The sequence below is a fragment of the Myripristis murdjan genome, chromosome 3 (genome assembly GCF_902150065.1).
Source record: "Myripristis murdjan chromosome 3, fMyrMur1.1, whole genome shotgun sequence".
Taxonomy (NCBI): Eukaryota; Metazoa; Chordata; class Actinopteri; order Holocentriformes; family Holocentridae; genus Myripristis; species Myripristis murdjan.
The window spans coordinates 17,764,768-17,781,755 of record NC_043982.1 but is presented as its reverse complement, the minus strand read 5'-3'; the positions used below and the strand labels follow the sequence as shown (position 1 = coordinate 17,781,755).

General features: G+C 40.9%; 1 protein-coding gene and 1 long non-coding RNA gene across 2 annotated transcripts in view; both read right to left on the bottom strand.

Annotated features, from left to right (window-relative positions):
- Positions 1–3,999, bottom strand: part of ntrk3b (neurotrophic tyrosine kinase, receptor, type 3b) — a 186,190-nt gene extending 182,191 nt beyond the window's left edge. The window contains exons 1-2 of the mRNA XM_030048588.1: positions 3,869–3,999; positions 3,024–3,588 (exon numbers count right to left, since the gene is read on the bottom strand). Coding sequence (XP_029904448.1) covers positions 3,024–3,265 — 242 coding nt within the window. The 5' untranslated portion in view covers positions 3,266–3,588; positions 3,869–3,999. The remainder of the gene's footprint in view (positions 1–3,023; positions 3,589–3,868) is intronic.
- Positions 4,000–13,970: 9,971 nt separating this feature from the next.
- LOC115357038 (uncharacterized) lies at positions 13,971–16,313 on the bottom strand. The gene is made up of 3 exons (XR_003928066.1): positions 16,066–16,313; positions 15,890–15,940; positions 13,971–14,446 (listed from the first exon to the last, which is right to left on the bottom strand). It is a non-coding gene; the product is annotated as an uncharacterized LOC115357038 (long non-coding RNA).
- Between the last annotated feature and the right edge of the window lie 675 nt (positions 16,314–16,988).

Genomic DNA, 16,988 nt, shown 5'->3' with positions numbered 1-16,988 from the left:
AACTACATATAAATGATCTTATAAGAGTACATAGATCTTATAATGGTACAAACAGTCTAGTATGGCATAGGGGATTTTAAAAAAAACATTAGTCATTACAAGTAGCCATTATAAAATCATTACTGAGTATCACAGACAAATCCTCCTTAAGGATTATTATGGAAATATTGTAGCAATACCAAGGGAAACATCTGTTGTTACTATAAACTCACTATTGACTTTGGCCAATTGATTTTTCCTCCCAGTTCAGTCCTTCCCTCCAGTAGCAGCTCCAGTCATTGCCAGTCTAAAAAATTATAAGAGCTGAACTAAAACAAGCACTTCAGTGTGGAGGGAGGTAGGGGTTGCCATTTTTTTCTTGTAATCTAAATACACTTTTGGAGGCGTAATTGATGCCATTCAGTGAAGATATATAGCTGGTTCCGACACTTCAGGAATCAGTCTCTCCTCTCAACAGTGATAATAGACAAGAGGCTGAATGTCGCCATCAGAGGTGGAGATGCTGATTGGACTCAGCAAACAAACCCACACCTGCAGTCGGAGTCACACTTACACAAACCTTCAGCTGAATGTCAAATACTTCAGCTGCACTCAGAAAACTGTAGGGTTTTTTTTTCTTTAGCTATCACAGCAAGGCCTTATCTTATCCACTTCAAACAGTGATGCTTCTTGTGATGAATCTCTAACGTGAGAGGACTGGAAAACTATTATCTGGACTTGGCAGATTTCTGTGGCTGGCCAGTCCTTCCACTAGTTCCTGCTAGGAGCCCTGGCACTAGTTTCCATCTCGGAAAATTGTCCCCATCTCTCTGTGTCTCTCATGATGAATGAAATAGGCAAATGTTAGCAAAAAGCATGCACCTGAATTTCGGATTGTTCAGCATGAGAGATTCTGGTGTTTCTCTGCTATTATACAGTCGCCAGTACATGCTTTCAAGCCAAAATAATTAATAGCTATTATAGCTATCAGTGATTATGTTCCACCTCATGTTTTAAGACAGAAAATGAATTGCTTGTGTAGCCACTGGTGATTATGTGCTATTTACAGTGCATGCTTTGAAACCCAATAATTAAGATTTTTCAAATATTGGTGACTAAGCACGGCACCGTTGTACAAGTTGTACAAATAATTAATCGACTTGTTATGGTCGAGATGTATAAATTACATTCAAATACAATGGCATCGACACCGAGCAGCGTTGTCTCTGATAAACAGTCATTGAACAGCGGTTGTGCTGTAGTGTAGAGGTTGCTGTCCATGCTGAGCAGCGGGAAAACAACAAGGCTGCTGGCAAGGAGCCATCAAAGGCGCAATTAGTCTTGGGTCAATTGCATTAGGATTTCTCAAAGGCAAAAAGGCAATTCAATAAGTGATTTTGTGCTTATTGCAGATGTATTTTTGTTGTTTTTGAAGCCCATTCTAGAGCTGACCTCACCATAAGTCAGTCTGGAAGAACAGTTAGATACATGTCTAGAATGGTGATGTGAATGAAGCAGGTTATACAAAGAAGAAAGCTTTTTTTTTAACTTTTTGGTCATACATGATCACTGTTTGGCCACTGCAGCCTCTGACCCTTGACCTGCTTACCATTAGTAGAATCTAATGTTGGTGATGCAGGAACTGAAGCTTATTCTACAGCTGACCTCACTGGAAACCTCTCTGTTTAAGCCAGTCAAGTCGATGTCTAAAATGTAAATGTGAATTGTACTTCATTCCCAGTGTTTGGAGCAGGCTACCCTCTAGTGGCACAAGAAAGCGCTGAACCATCTCACAAAATAAGTTGTTGTCTTCCTAAAACGGATAAAGGGTAAATGGGAAACCAAAACTGATGGGAGGGGAAAAGTCTTTTGCGCCATAAGAAGGTGGAGGGGGAGCCACGCAGAGTCCCGTTTGGGAGATTTTTTACTTTATATGCAAATCAGCCTCATTTGTACCAAAGGTCTTATTTTAAGGCCCGAGATTCGCCTTTTCTGACTTTTCAAGAAAGAAACCTTTGATGTTGTTAGGAAGGATCGATGCCAGGGAGGGGAGAGAGAGATGAGAGAGGATGGTGTGTGTGTGTGTGTGTGTGTGTGAGTGTGTGTGTGTGTGTGTGTGTGTGTGTGTGTGTGTGTGTGTGTGTGTGTGTGTGTGTGAGAGAGAGAGAGAGAGAGAGAGAGAGAGAGAGAGAGAGAGAGAGAGAGAGAGAGAGAGATGAGATGGGATGCAGAATGAAAATGTACTTCTCGGGTGGGGGGGCTCACAGAGTCGTGCCGTCATCATTGCTGTAGCTCGTCTGCTTTGACCAAACCCTTTACTAACAATCGGTGCTCTAAAACATCCAAACCCAGCGTCCTGCCGCACGGTGCTCCCTGTCTAAATGTCAAAAAAGGGACGTTTTCACCCCCACACACTCCTCCAGTCCTCCATCATCCGGCGATAATAAAGTTTGTCGGGTCGCATCGGTCTCTGAGGACGGAGGCTGAAAGGTTATGTGTTTGTCTTTACCGCCTGATTTATCTCTTTTTGCTTAAGTGCAATCTGTTGGACCGTTTTCTGTAGATGACGGCTAAATCAACTGAGTGAGTGGGCAAGCTGAGGTCCTCTGCAACATCCGTCAGTTGGCCATGTAGGCCTGCGGTGCCGCTGCAGAGAGGCAACTTTAATTGGGGACGCACAGAATTATTCAAGATGCAAGGTTCAAGATCAGTACTTTATTGCCGCACCAAACCAAGGCGGCTGGGCATTTGTCTCAGTGCGCTCAGGATAGACGCAAGACAGAATGCGCATATCTCCGTAGAAATAACCAAAGACGGCAGAAAATGCAGAAATCAGTCAGACAAGGTCAATTAACACACGTATAGAGGCGCAAAAAGTGGCAAGTGTCAGAATAAACCTGGGGAATAACTCGAATCGATCAAGTGAGAGAAAGTACCAGAGATGCGAAGCCTAGAGCCGCGTTATTGAGGACGTGACAGTTAAGAATAATAAAAATAAATAAATAAATAAATAAAAAAGGACCGCACAAATCGCATTTACTTACATGGAGGTGATGTTTTTGAATAACTCTGCTATGTCGACACTGCTCCCATTGCTCCCAGTATCTTGCAGGGCGAGTAAAGGGAAAAACCTGCCGTTGTCGGACTTATTGCAATAGATCTCTGTTGGAGAGCAGCTGCAGGTCGGCGGGCAGTCCAGCATGGAGCTCAGATAGTCCTGGAAAACACTCAGCAGAAACAAAACCCTCCACCAGCAAATCCGGCTCGGATGAAACCATAGATCCATGTCTCCAAGCGGGGAAAAGAGCTCCTGGTGTCCTTTGGGTTCGAATCAAATAGGAGAGGAGGAGGACGAAGATGATGATGGTGGTGCGTCTGTGGAGGATGCTCTGTGTGAAGGTTTCTGCTGTGGATGGATGCTGTAGTGTCCTTGCGCGTCACAGATATGGTACAAAGGGGAAAAACAAAAAAAAAAAAAAAGGAAATCAAAAATGTGCAAGCGCTGAAATGCGAGGTTCCACTCGTCTTTTCAGCCTACAAGGCATGGTGTTCCCCCAGAATGCCGAGCTGATGTCGTCGTTTCTCTCCAAGCAGGACCAGGACGACTGGCTGAAGAGCAGAAAGACAGAAAATGAGAAGTTGGAGCATCAAGTCCCTCCTACCGGCTACAGTCATACTGACACCTGCAGAAACTGCATGCCATCAACAGCGATTTGAACTAGGCTACACGAATCCAAATACGAACATAGGCTGCAGAAAAATAAATAATAGCTAATAAAAAAAAAAATCTGTATCAATTAAAATATGTAGACGGTTGAAACAAAAGCAGTTCATTGTATTTTAAGATAGAAATCCAGATTTTTTTTTTCATCCGCTATAGTAGCCTCACCCTATAATAGATTTTAGAGCAGCCTACAGCACGGATGTCACGGCAAAAATCAAACTATATATTATAGTGATGTCACAGGAGATAAAACAAATATCTCAGAGGCCAAGTAAGGCTGGTTTCCAACTTTGCTGCCACATTCACGCGCACTATAGGTTTTCTAGGACATAAATACATCAAACACGGAAAACATGGAACAGTTGTGGAAAATAATTGTTTCATCATGCCTATGTGTTTCACATGTGCATGTGTGTGTTTCATGTAAGTGCAATATCTGTGGGCAAATTTTAAAATACGCCTCACACAGCCTCTTGTAAAGATAAATCTTTTAAATCTTTTATTTATCACAATGCAAGTCCCTTTCATTCATACGATACAAAATATGCAATGCAGTGCAATAGGGTCACTAACATGTCGCTATTAAGAAGACACTGTTGAAATATTACAAAAATATTATTCAGATTTCTTGCTCATGAATGTTTTTTTATTTAAAACATGATTTGTAATGCACTAATTGGCATCCCATGCTAAATGATGTCACCATCTCATTCAGAAAGATCCTCAAAATTCATGGGTTGACAAGTCAGGAGTTTTCTGTCATGAGTTGGGAATTACAAGGTTCAGTCTGGGCTGAGTGCAGTTCTGAAATATTGAGCATCAAACTGCTGATGATCTGGCTGGTGAAAGTGTTATGTCCTTGTCTAGTCTGAAGTTATGGCTTTAACACTTAAATGGTATTCTAAATGCAAAATGTCAAAATCCCATGTGTGACAGCCTCTGCTCTCTCGCTCTCCTTGTGTGTGTGTGTGTGTGTGTGTGTGTGTGTGTGTGTGTGTGTGTGTGTGTGTGTGTGTGGTGTGTGTGTGTGTCTTCCTGCCTACCTGGTGGGTGGAGTAGGAATTGGCCTAATTGGGGACACCTGTGTTCCCAAGGGCTTAAAAGCTGAGCAGCCTGGACTGTGTCTCTCCTTCTTGCTCGCTCTCTCTCTCTCTCTCTCTCTCTCTCTCTCTCTCTCTCTCTCTCTCTCTCTCCCTGTCTCTGCCTCCAGCCTGTTTGATTTTGTTCTTTGTTGTCTGTTACAGTCACAGAATTCAACACCACACTCTTCACTCCTGCACCCACCTACACGAATGATTCCACTGATGCTCATTCCACACCATGATGTTGTTTCTGTTTGTCCATTTAATTTGTAATAAATGCTTTGCTGACATTTGTCATTGCTTTACGGTCACGATATATGACAATAAGAATTTCAATCTTTAAAATGGACCCAAACAAACAAGGAACCTTGAAACAAAAGACAGTCTACTCTAGAGGGAGATATCCCACCTACAAAACAATGAGTTACCACCTCCAGGGGGCAATATAGAGCACGGAAACTGGGCTAAACAGACTGTAAGACCAGCAGTCAATGGGACAATTCCAGAAAAATCTGCTCTCTCATATACTTAAAAAAAAAAAAAAAAAAAAGTTTTACTCCCTTTTATGCAACCAGTCAACACCACATACTCTAAATGCTGGTGGAAATCTTATGAAATCGCCAAATTTACGACGATCAGCTCATGTGTTCATAATAAACATTGGACTGTGATACAATGACAATAACACTTCAATTACTTGTAAACACCTGGACTTAAATCTAGCGATCATTGTAAGAATTTAGCCTCACTGAGCGTGAAAATATTCAGCTGTTTAGCAGGTGCTCAGCACTGCCCCCAATCTCCAAAAGACTGTACTGCACACTGATCTTAACCTTTAACAAAAATTCACTAAGCTATACATTTTTGTTAAATACATCTGATAATTCATTTATTTGCCATTTGCAGGCACACATTGTAATTTCAATGTAGCTTCAGTGCTGCTAAAAAAGAGGGCACGCCAACACACAGGTTACAGTACAAAATTATCAACAATGAAAAAAGTAGAAGCTTTACACATAATCAGTACAAACAGAGAGTATAATAATTACACGCAGAGTTATCTGTGTATCGTTACAATCTAATGCTGTGAGGGCTTCACATGGCACTAGGACAGAAACCATGACTCAGACGGCTGGTGGATACCCTGATAGAGTGGAAATATCTTTGGGGCTTTACACTGTTGCAGAATATTTATTAAACATCTAATTGGCTCATTCATGGTGTCACTATTGGTGCATTAAATGACATGGTCACCACTCGCTGATATTATATCTACACACTATGGTTACATAAAGAGAAACAATCTGTCAGGAAACATCTGATGGCAAGCTCTGTCTTCTTCTAGCTAGTGCTCAGGCAGCTAATGATTTAGTTGGTGAGCCAGGAATTAGCCTTGATTAAGCAAGAAATCCTTAATATATCCTTCATTTGTAGTGTAACATATGAAAAGAAAAAAAATACATACATATCAACTGCTCATACTTTCTGGCTTGTATTTTCACTATCCTTTCAGACTGCTGAAGTGGTCTCATACAGGATGTGGTTCAAATGGATGATCGATTCTTCCAAACATCCTGCAAAAAAAAAAAAAAAAAAAAAAAAAAAAAAAATCCATGAGTAATATACAGTTTTTTTCTGACAGCTTAGGTGCTATCTTTGAAACTAGAGGCTATTTTTGTAAAATTCTACACACAAAACCTTGCACCAAACCAGCAAGACATTATACATCTCTTGCAAAGGCAGACGATTCTAGCAAAGCTCTTCAAACATTTAATTTTTTTTTTTTGCATCAATACGGTACATACACATCATCATTTGAATAAGCACAAGAAGCACCGACGACACATTGATAATAGAAATGAAAAACACTTGGGGCTTTTTCTTTTTCTGTATGCAGGGCAGCAGTTTGCGATGAAGTTTTGCCATACATGTTAGTATTGTATGTATCGGATGTATTGCAAACATAACTATCAGTACAAATAAGGGGGATTTTTTTTTTTCAGAAGGTGCTACTCTAACTCTTCAAACAGCAGAAGCACAGTAGAAGAAAACAAAAATTTGTATGGGAAAAAAAAAGAACAGAATAAATTAGGGCTAAATCTTGCATTTGTGGGTCTGACCATAAGGCTTCATTTAACGTCTTCACCTCTGTGTCCTGCTCCTTCCCATCCTCCTCTTCCTCCTCCTCATTCTCACTCCTCTTCCTCTCTGTCCAACACTGGCCTCCATTGTTGTCCAGACCAAATGTTTCCCTGTGGCTCAAGCTCTGATTTGTAAGTGAACTCATTATTTATGTAAAAGTGTTTCCTCATGTGTAAATGTGGAAAGGCAACTGGCAAAATAGTGCAGTGATGTAGAGACCTGTGTTTCCAGTTTTGCCAGAAGTGTGTTATGAAATTGCAAAGTGTAAAGCAGTGAGTTGTGTTTACAGGTTTGCAAAATGTGTTATAAAACAACAAACTGAGTGTACAGCAGAGAATGTGCATTAGTTTGACACAAAAATGCATCGGCTCCAAGTGTGAATGGCTTCAGAGACAGAGCCTCAAGAATCCGTTAGTGTTTAAACATCCAGAAAAAAAAAAAATTGTAGTAATATACTTTCTCATGCAAATCAAATATTATAATTTGACTGTCACTTTAACCTACACATAGTCACCTGCTTTCAGACTTTCCCAATTAAATCAAACCTTTATAGGCTCAAAAACATGCAAAATACATGTAGTTGTCACATGCTGTCACTTGTAATTGCAAAAGCTCACACAATGAATTTGATGCCAAAAAGTGTCTTCAGCTGAATAAATGACTATGTAGAGAAGCCAGTAGTGGGGCAGCAGTGTTGCAACAGGGGGCGACATAAAGCAGTTGCATCCCAGAGCTTTGGCTTGTTATATAAAACAAACCACAGGCCTGCTGTACTACAAGACATACATTTGCTACAAGGGTAAACAATCTAGACTGTTCCATATTTATTATAATACAATGACTTTAATATTGGAAATTTGTCAAGCGAAGGACGTTCCCTCCTTGAAAAAGCACCATCATTTCAGCAGTGGCTCCCACCTACACTGTAAGAGAAAATCATTGGATTTAGCACACCAAGGTGGCCCACACAGCCCAAGCCTGCCTTTTGCACAGTCATTTCTGCATGTATACCAATTAAAACAAGAAGAGTCACATCCAAAGGCACATTTGAGGTACTCGACCGTGTCTGTGGACAGGCCTGGGAATAAAACAAAACTCATCATCTAGAGGTTATTGCTACATGTCCAAACACATCAACTAGCAACCCATTCCTGCCATTGGAGATTAAGCCATATTTATCAGAATATTCCTTTTAAAATGTCTACTTTTCCACTCTGAAAGAGTCACTGTGGGCAGAGGCCAGCTGATAGCTAACAACCACCTGTCACAGTCCGTCTCCCCTAATCTGAGATGAAGTTTCATTTTTTTTTAAAAGAACTAAACAGATATGAAAAGCCTCTGAGAATATTGTTTTAAGAGTCATCCAAAGCTCTACCAAAATGTGATTGGTTCTTCAGATGCCACCCAGTCCCTCGATCCCATTTTGAAGTTCTATTTTGTCCTTGTCTCTGAAATTTTTTTCCATTAATCAAGTTTGAATAACTCATGAAAGATCTTATCGGGCACATGTCAGCTTTCCATCTCCAGTCAAATGAAAATGAGCGGAGCTCGCAGTCTCGAGCTCCATTTAACTTTTCAGAATCTCCCAGGCTATCTGGCTGTCTTCACTTACCATTTCAAACAGGCTGCCATCGCTCTGTCTATCACCTCGTCAGCACCTCCCTCACTAGGAAGGCCAAGCCGAAGCCAAACCATTCTCATCTGGAGTCCGACGCCAAGCCTCCATCTTATTTCTTCCAGCTCAATCAATTATTGTCCTCGGCCGATCGTCCGCCTTGCACACAGTGAGTCTTTTTTTAAACGTCTGTTTTTTCGTGACATCCACCTCCCTTTCTAGCTCAATTTGTCAGCGAGAATCAATCAGGAACACCCAATATCTCTGTACGGCCTTCAAAGGGTCTAGCAGGAGAAGAAGGGCTACATGAGAAGAGCAGGGAGCTGTTGAGGACTAATTAAGTGGAGGGAGTGTTCTGCAATCTTTCCAAACAGAGCGACTTAAAAGAGGAAAAAAAAGACGACGCACTCTCAGATCTCTTATACACCAGAGAAAGGAGGGAAAGGCAACACTGGGGGAAAGAACTGGAGCAGCGTCTCCGACTGAAGGTTTCACGGTACATCGTGCTTCCACTTATTGGCTTTCACAGCAAACTTCTCTGTAGCTTCAGGCTGTGCTGCACAGAGGTCTTGTTTACAGCCAAGAGTGAGGCAATTTTTGCTTGTTTGTTTCAACATAACTAACAATTAATGACCAGGGAAAAAAATGTCAATGTGAACTTGGAGATTAAAATAGTTTATAAGATGGTCTGAATACGGTTGGGAATCAAGAACCGATTCCCATTTGGAACCGGTCCAAAATGACTCATTCCATCGGAATCGTTCGTGTCTACATGTTATCAGTTCCTTTAATGATTCCTCATATTCCCGCGTCCCGCAAATTTAACAAAGGACCTCTTCAACCAGAACTACCATGGACAAGAGCAGACGAAAGCAGTCGAAAGTATGGCTTCAATTTACCAAAAAAGACAGCAATTTTGCAACCTGCCATTTTTACCAGGCAGAAATAACGTGTAAAGGAGGAAATATGTCTAATATACTGAAACACCTTAATAGCAATCACGGCGTTAAACATCAACAGTGCCGAGTGTTTGACAGCCTGCGCCAGCAAGCCAGCTCTGCTAATGAAGGTAGTATCAGCTATGACAAAATCAATCAGCAGCAGAAGATGTACAGGGATATTAGTGCCTGCCAAGCGGGTTAAGATTTACAACACATCCAGGTTTTTTAATAATTAGTCAGTAAACTCAGCATTGTCTGACGCAGGCTGGAAAATGTGCACTTTTATTTACAGTTAAAAACATTTTGCCATGTGTTTCAGCTTCTGTTAAACTAACAGAGCTGCGGCGGCTTCCGGTCTGGGCTTTCAAAATAAAAAATTTGTTATTGTGCGCTTCTCATTACTATTAACAAACAAAGCTGGGGTTGTAAATTACGGGAGATTCCCGGGAGAAAAGACAAAACGGGAGGGTGGCAGGAGATGAGTCTAAAATGCGGGAGAAACCCGGGAAAAACGGGAGTGTTGGCAGCTATGCTAGTCATGTGTGGTTATGTGAGGATTAAGGTTGTTTAACGGTTTAGGGTTAGTATGGTTATGTATGGGTTATTTTCCCATACATCTTTCCCAGGGACATAATAACATACTTCAATAATGGCATTGACGTCGATAATTTCTTATCAATACCCTCCCCTAGGTCTGAAACAATTCTGCACATTGACACATTTCTCTGTTGCTGTGACATTCAGTTGCTTTTATACATCTTTATCACAGCATTGTCCACGCCAGTGTTCAGATCCTGTCAGAAGGATGTTATGTAAAATCAAGCTGTGTTTGACATGAGCTTCAAACAATTTCAGATGGACACTGGGGAAACCCTCTGATCTTCGCTCCCCTTTGAGTGAATTGAGAATTTTGGTGAGATGTTAGCATACACACACTCTTATTGGGTGATTTCAAAAATCCAGTGCTGTCTAGCCATTGATAAAGATATATGTTCCTCAAGTTTTTGAGTCTTAGTTTTTCTTGGGATGTGTTTTTTTTAAGCTCTTAGTCTTAATATAAGCATATCATTAAATGTAATCTTTTCATCTAAAGCTCTTGGTGAGTAAACAGCAGTAGGATGAGTCCTGCTGATACAAGTCCTTCATTCTTCTTTTTCCAGATGAATGGACTTCATTATTTTGCTTGATGTTTGATCAAATACATGGTGAATGGCTTGCAAATATGTCTAACTGACATTTCAAACCTGCAGATTACTCTGTACAATGTAGAACAATGTTTCTGTGTTCAACATTAAGGGTTCTGTTTTAACGATCCAAGCTTCCAAGCAGTCTAAAGAGCATGGTGAAAGTGCATTTAGGGCGTGTCCAAGTCCACTTGACTCCACAGTGGTCTTAAAAGGCTGTGCTTAGTCTCTTATTTAATTATTGTTGTGTTTTGGGTGTAACACGCAGCACAACAATCAGAGCACCATCTTCCATACTCTTTAAAAGCCGTGCACGCTTGCACCTTGGCAAATTGCTATTATAATGATACATTGGCCAGGTAAGAAATAACTCTTCCCTGCTGAGGAAACGGATCTGCTTGTGCACAAAGTGACAGGGCACAAGCAGATCGTCTTCGGCAACAGCAGGACTCCATCAAAGCTCCCTGATGTGCCTATGTAGGCGCGCATTGCTATCTTCGTAATGCTTCCTTAAAATAACAATGAAAACTGTACCACTGACGTCAGACCTGTTTGTTGGTTAATCACTTTCAACTGCCCCAAGATAGCAATGCACCAACAATGCTCCTGACCACACCTCATTTTAAGACCAACACACCCATGGGCACTCAGAAGGCCGCAAGTGCATTTGCTATTTACAAAATGTGGGTGCTGGACACGAAAATGACAACTGCATTGTTTTGAAACCAGCAAAGACACTTGTGTCGCATTTGGCACCGCTTTGCACTCGGTGTGAGATAGGGCCCCAGCTCTTAGCAACATACATTTATGGACTGTTGTGTGCAATTCCTAAACTTCAAGACCCACAAGTAATCAATGTTCCAGTTCTTTCCAGAGTTTGTGTATGAACTCAGTGGTTCAGTTTGCTGACCATCCACTCTGCCTTATGAACTAGAGACTCAATAAGCTAAGTGAGCTGTCTATGCTTTGTGCAGCTCAGATCTGTATTGACTTGATATCTGACCCTGTGGATTGACTACTGTGCTGCTGCCCTTCAATCACTTACAAAGAGACCTGGCTGCCCTTTGCTCATGCTCTCTATGTGATTTTGATTTTAGGTTTGAAAACGTGCATTGATTTATATGTGCAGTTTTTCTGTTTCTCAAAATGCTGATGTCTTCGCACCATTTCCTTTGAAAGTGAGATCTTTAATCTCAGTAGTATTAAATCATAAACACCGAACCTAAACCCTAACACTATGAAGAAGAAAACCAAGAAGCCCGTCTAGTTATTCTCATTTCTTCAGTCTTTTAGATTTAGAAGTTTTTGTTTTTCAAGAGCTGTACTTGCTTTGCATCAACCCAAAAGTTGATTGGTGAATCATCTGAACTTAGAGGATAACATAAACTCACATCATGTCAAAGAGACTGCCACTGGGTGAACACTTTTATCTAAAGCATCTTGCAGCATTAAGTATGCAAACAATTTTCACCTCTGTGGGAATTTAATTCCAGTGTTTATGCCTTGCTCTACTCACTGACCACAAAGCAAAAAATAAAAATAAAAAAAGATAACAAAAAGAAAAGAAAACAGCATCATTCAATACCTGGGGCTTTTCAAGCTGTTTCACTGAATCCCTCATTTTAAGGAGGGTGGCATTTGTGGCTCTCTCAAGGATTATTGATTTACCATTGCAATCTATCAACCTTCTGTACAATTTTTAAGAAAAACATTTATTTATTGTTGGCAGATAGAACTTGTGCTTTTCCTTTTACATTTTTGGCATTTAACTCATATTTTCAACCAAGGTGACTCACAATGAGTGAGCAGGGAAGTGATCAATGTGTTGCTCAAGGACACTTCAGCTAGACACTTTTCATGCTCACACTGGCCGGTGTGGATGTTGCTCCTGTGGCACTCTGGTTAAAGGACGCTCTCACTGACGAGTGACCACAACACCTGCCCACCATCATCCAAGGAGATGTCAAAATGTATCTGTATTTCTCTATTTAGAGGGAATAGGTGCATGTGTGGCTGTTGGCTATGGAGAGATGAAATCCATCCTGGTTTCTCAATGCTGGCAAGGTTTCATTATTGAGAGGAGGAAAGTTAATACATGGGGGCAGTGTTGGGCTAAAATCCTCAGACTGACTGGGAAATCTGCCACAGAGTTGGGTTGGGATGAAACGTTATTGACCCGATAACATCAACCAACTGTCCAGTGCAGTGAAAACATCCTGTTTGAGGTCAAAGCTACAACGAATCCAGTGTGAATAAATGGGAAAGAATCATATTCACAAAGATCATTTCAGTTCAAACAGTTCACACTCATCATGCTGTATAATCCAAGTCTCTGGTATTCATCCATATGCTCAGGACTTCCCGAACATGCTCAAATGTTCCTGCAAAGAGGACACCCCATCCAGTCGTCTAATGCGCAGCATGTGTGTTTCATTGGACAAGCAGCTGGACACGGACAGACACGGTTTAAGTATTGCCAAAGAAGAAAAAAAAATTGTAATGATGGATCGTTGCTGTGTGATATTTTGGACTCAGTGTGAATGAATCAATAGAGATGCACATTTTTGTGCTGAAAATTTGAACTTGGTGTGAATAGACCTTTACTTGCGCTGCACGCTACTAGCTCCACATCTGTCTTCATTATTAGTAAAAGCTCCACATCAGATTAAAGTGCTTTGCTAGCCTTTGTCTCTTCTGATATAATGTTGGATTTGTAAAACGAAGTAGTTGGTAAAACAGTGAATTTATATCGTGGAACAACACAAAAAAGGTGTGCTGTGTGCTGTATGCCTAGTGGAGGCTGGCTGAACAGGTGCAGGTGAAGGCTATCAATCAAATGGAGGAGAGAGGAATAAAAAGTGAAGTTGAGTACTGATTACATTGCTCCAACACTTGTGAGAGTAACTTTAAATTCCCAGCAAAACCAGTTGCTTGACTCGGAGGATATCAACTGATAAGCCTCTCTCTGCATGAAAAGGACATCATATTCTCACAGATTAATGATGTTTGTTCTGTGGTGAACTATCAAGACTTTCAAGGACTTATTTCCCTGAATCAAGAAAATTATGACTTAATACAAGGTGTATTAATATATTTTTGCATTGTTCTTGTCAGTGCTGTCTAATGTCATCACAAGATGGTAAATTCAAGGAGAAATTGTGTCAGTCAGAGCAACAGTTGGGGCTCAATTTGATTTTTTTTTTTTTTCTTTTTTCTTTACTTTGGCTATGTGGGTGAAACTGAATGAAATTAGCATCTGATCCAGTAAACTTGGTTAGCAATCATTTTAACTAAGTACATAAATGTCTGAAGGAGAACAACTGGTGGATGCTGTGGTGGATTTATTAGCTATATCATTTGCTAGAACACCATTTGAACAGAAGCCAAGGATTAAAAATAAGAGAATAATAAGAGAATGTAAAATATTCCTCTCACGCTGGACTAGTTGCATTCTTCTCCAGGTCCTCAAAGGCGCCACGACTGCTGGATGAAATGTGTCAGAGGCGACTCCCATGAGTCACACCAAGAAGGTGGAATTTTACTTCCAGATTGCCGCACAGTGGCTGAGAAGAAAGATGCATTGAAGGAGCTTTTTGAGCATATTGTAGAGCATCATAATGAATATGATGATGATACTGTTAGCATTGCTGATGGCTGTATCAGTCATCTGGCCGACTTTCACTTTTCCTGTCAACGTTTGTGGCATTTTTCTGTGCAGATTTTCTTCTTTGAATCCTGCAGACCAAGACACAGCTCTGCCTGACCACAGTGGGTGAGCTCTGTGAAAATATAATAGGAAGAATGTCTGATTCAGTGTGAGCTATGATGGGATAATTGAGGATTCAGGAGCGCCAGGTAGACCACCAGTCCAGGTGCACATACATATCACTCAACATAAAAAAAAAAAAAAAAAAAAAAAAAATAGACAGTGACATTCTTGACATCATATATCACAGTTAAGGCTTTGATGGGCCAGGGCTACACACTGAGATATGCCTGTGATGTACTTTATGTCAGATTTCGAAGGGAAAAGCTCTACCACCTCCTACTCTTCCTGAGGCAGAAAGAACTGTACCAAAGAATGTGCCATCTTTACAGACTAACATGTTTATGTGTGATCATTCCTGTTTCTACTGCCTCAAAGGACACATATTTTCTCCCCTGAAATGCATCAAGACATACTCTCAAAACACAACTGGACAGACTCCATTTGTGTCTGTCCAGTAAATGGGTTAAGCAAAGGCATCAATATCCATTTAAAACATCTTACTTTTGAAATTAAAAGCCTTGGACTTCTCTTACAGCCATGTAATTGTCTGCGTCATTCAGAAGGAAAGAAGGATGGATTTATTTTTTTCAATAAACAGCCTCAGTGAGTTCATGCATTCATTTTCTTTATATTCATAACATTCCAAGGCATCAAATGAACATGTTATTATTTTTCCCTGGCGGTCCAGCTGGGAGGTGCATGCTTGCGTGCTTGTTAGCTATCAAATGTGGCTGTGGGCAAAGTATTTCAGTGATATGGTTGGCTAATTTCAAGGTAGCTTGGAGGGAGATGCTCACTGATGGCCTAGGTCTGAAATACATGATCTGCTAATGATTTTTTTTTTTTTTTTTTTTTTTTTTTACACACAGTGATGACAGTAAAAATCATTTTAATGAGGCCATACATATTTTAGTTTCCTGTCCTTTTAACCCCTTACTGCCTGAATTTCTTTACAATTATCTACAAAAATAAATTGTTTGTATTTTTGCCTTCAAGCAGATGCTAAATTATTGATGGTAGAGTGCTTCCAATACAATTCTTGGTATGTATGAAATATGAATCAATAGCATCAGTGGGATACATACACCACCTCGGCTGCATTAAGACTGGAAGTGGTTTGAGGCGAATTTGCAACAATAGTCTACAAGGGGTTAACCTTCAGCTGATCCAGAGGAGGTGCTCTGTGGCTGACAGTAGAAGACTTTGCTTGTAGTGGGCAGCTCCCAGTGAACTGTATGAATGAGAGGCAGGGGACAGGGTTGCTAATAGGGCTCGGTTAACCTTCCCTGGATAATTAACAAGCATGAAACTGTGCAAAACCACGGCGTATGCTGAGCATGTGTCCCATCAATAGTGTGTAATAGAACACATTTCAAACGTAGCTTTCCCAGGCCGGCAGGTAAGAGTTTGTGCCAGATATAACAGTGAACACCGACAGAGCTGAGGAACTGACCTCCGTCATTAGGTAAGCCTAAAGTGTCCCATCCACTGATACTGGAGGCTGCTGTGAAGGTGAGAGTTTTATTAACAATTTTATGAACAAGCACAAATTTTAATATATTTTACATTTTTACGTTTGAAACCATGGAGCAACAAAAATACAAAATTCCACTAAAGAGCGAAACTTACATTAACATTATGTGGAAGAATGAGGGGGAGACCGATGGCAGGGGGAGGGGATCACTAGATGAGGCCAGTCACCACCACTTGCACCATACCACATGCTTCTGCCCACATCACACACACACTCACACACACACACACACACACACACACACACACACACTGAAGAGTACTCCCTTACTGCTGTTTCCCATCCGACAGAGCTGCTGCACCTCCTCTAGCTCCACAAGAGGACCTGATGGGGTCCTCTTGACTGCTTGCTACAGTTGGTTTGTCAAAATCGATGACATGACATACATACAAAAACAAAAGAAGAACCCACTGTTACTCAGGAATCAAAAGATTAGCTTGCAGGAACTGCTGAAGTAATGGCACCAAACTACCTCCAGCAGTAGTAGCAACCTATAAAAGAAACAATTACAGGTGTAATATTGAGTCAGATGTATGACGTAAAGTAAAAAATAAAAAGGGAAACCCCTTTGAGCACATCAAACACCACCTTGTACCAAAGGGCTCTGTCTTCCCTGTGCCCCTGTGGAGTGTGCTGTGACTGCCTTGGGACGCTCTTCACTGGACGGTCACTCCTATTTGAGGATAATTATTTCTCAGCAATGCTGGACAAATGGAACCAACAAAAGAATGAGACTGAAACAGGTAAGTCTCACTACCTTACTTCTTGCTCAGCCGTAGACTGAGAGGCAAAAAGCTACAGGCATCAAACATTTGGGCTACAAATGATGTCCATTATTTACCACCAGAACAGCCTGTCCCACACTGTTCTCAAGATCTACACTCAGTGGCCCCTTCAACAGGTCCATCTGTACAATATAATGCAGTTCAATGCAACAGCTCTGCCATAAATTCTACCTTTTAAGAAAGTTTATAATCAGTTGTTGTTGACATTGTGGAGAATATGTAAATGTATATGT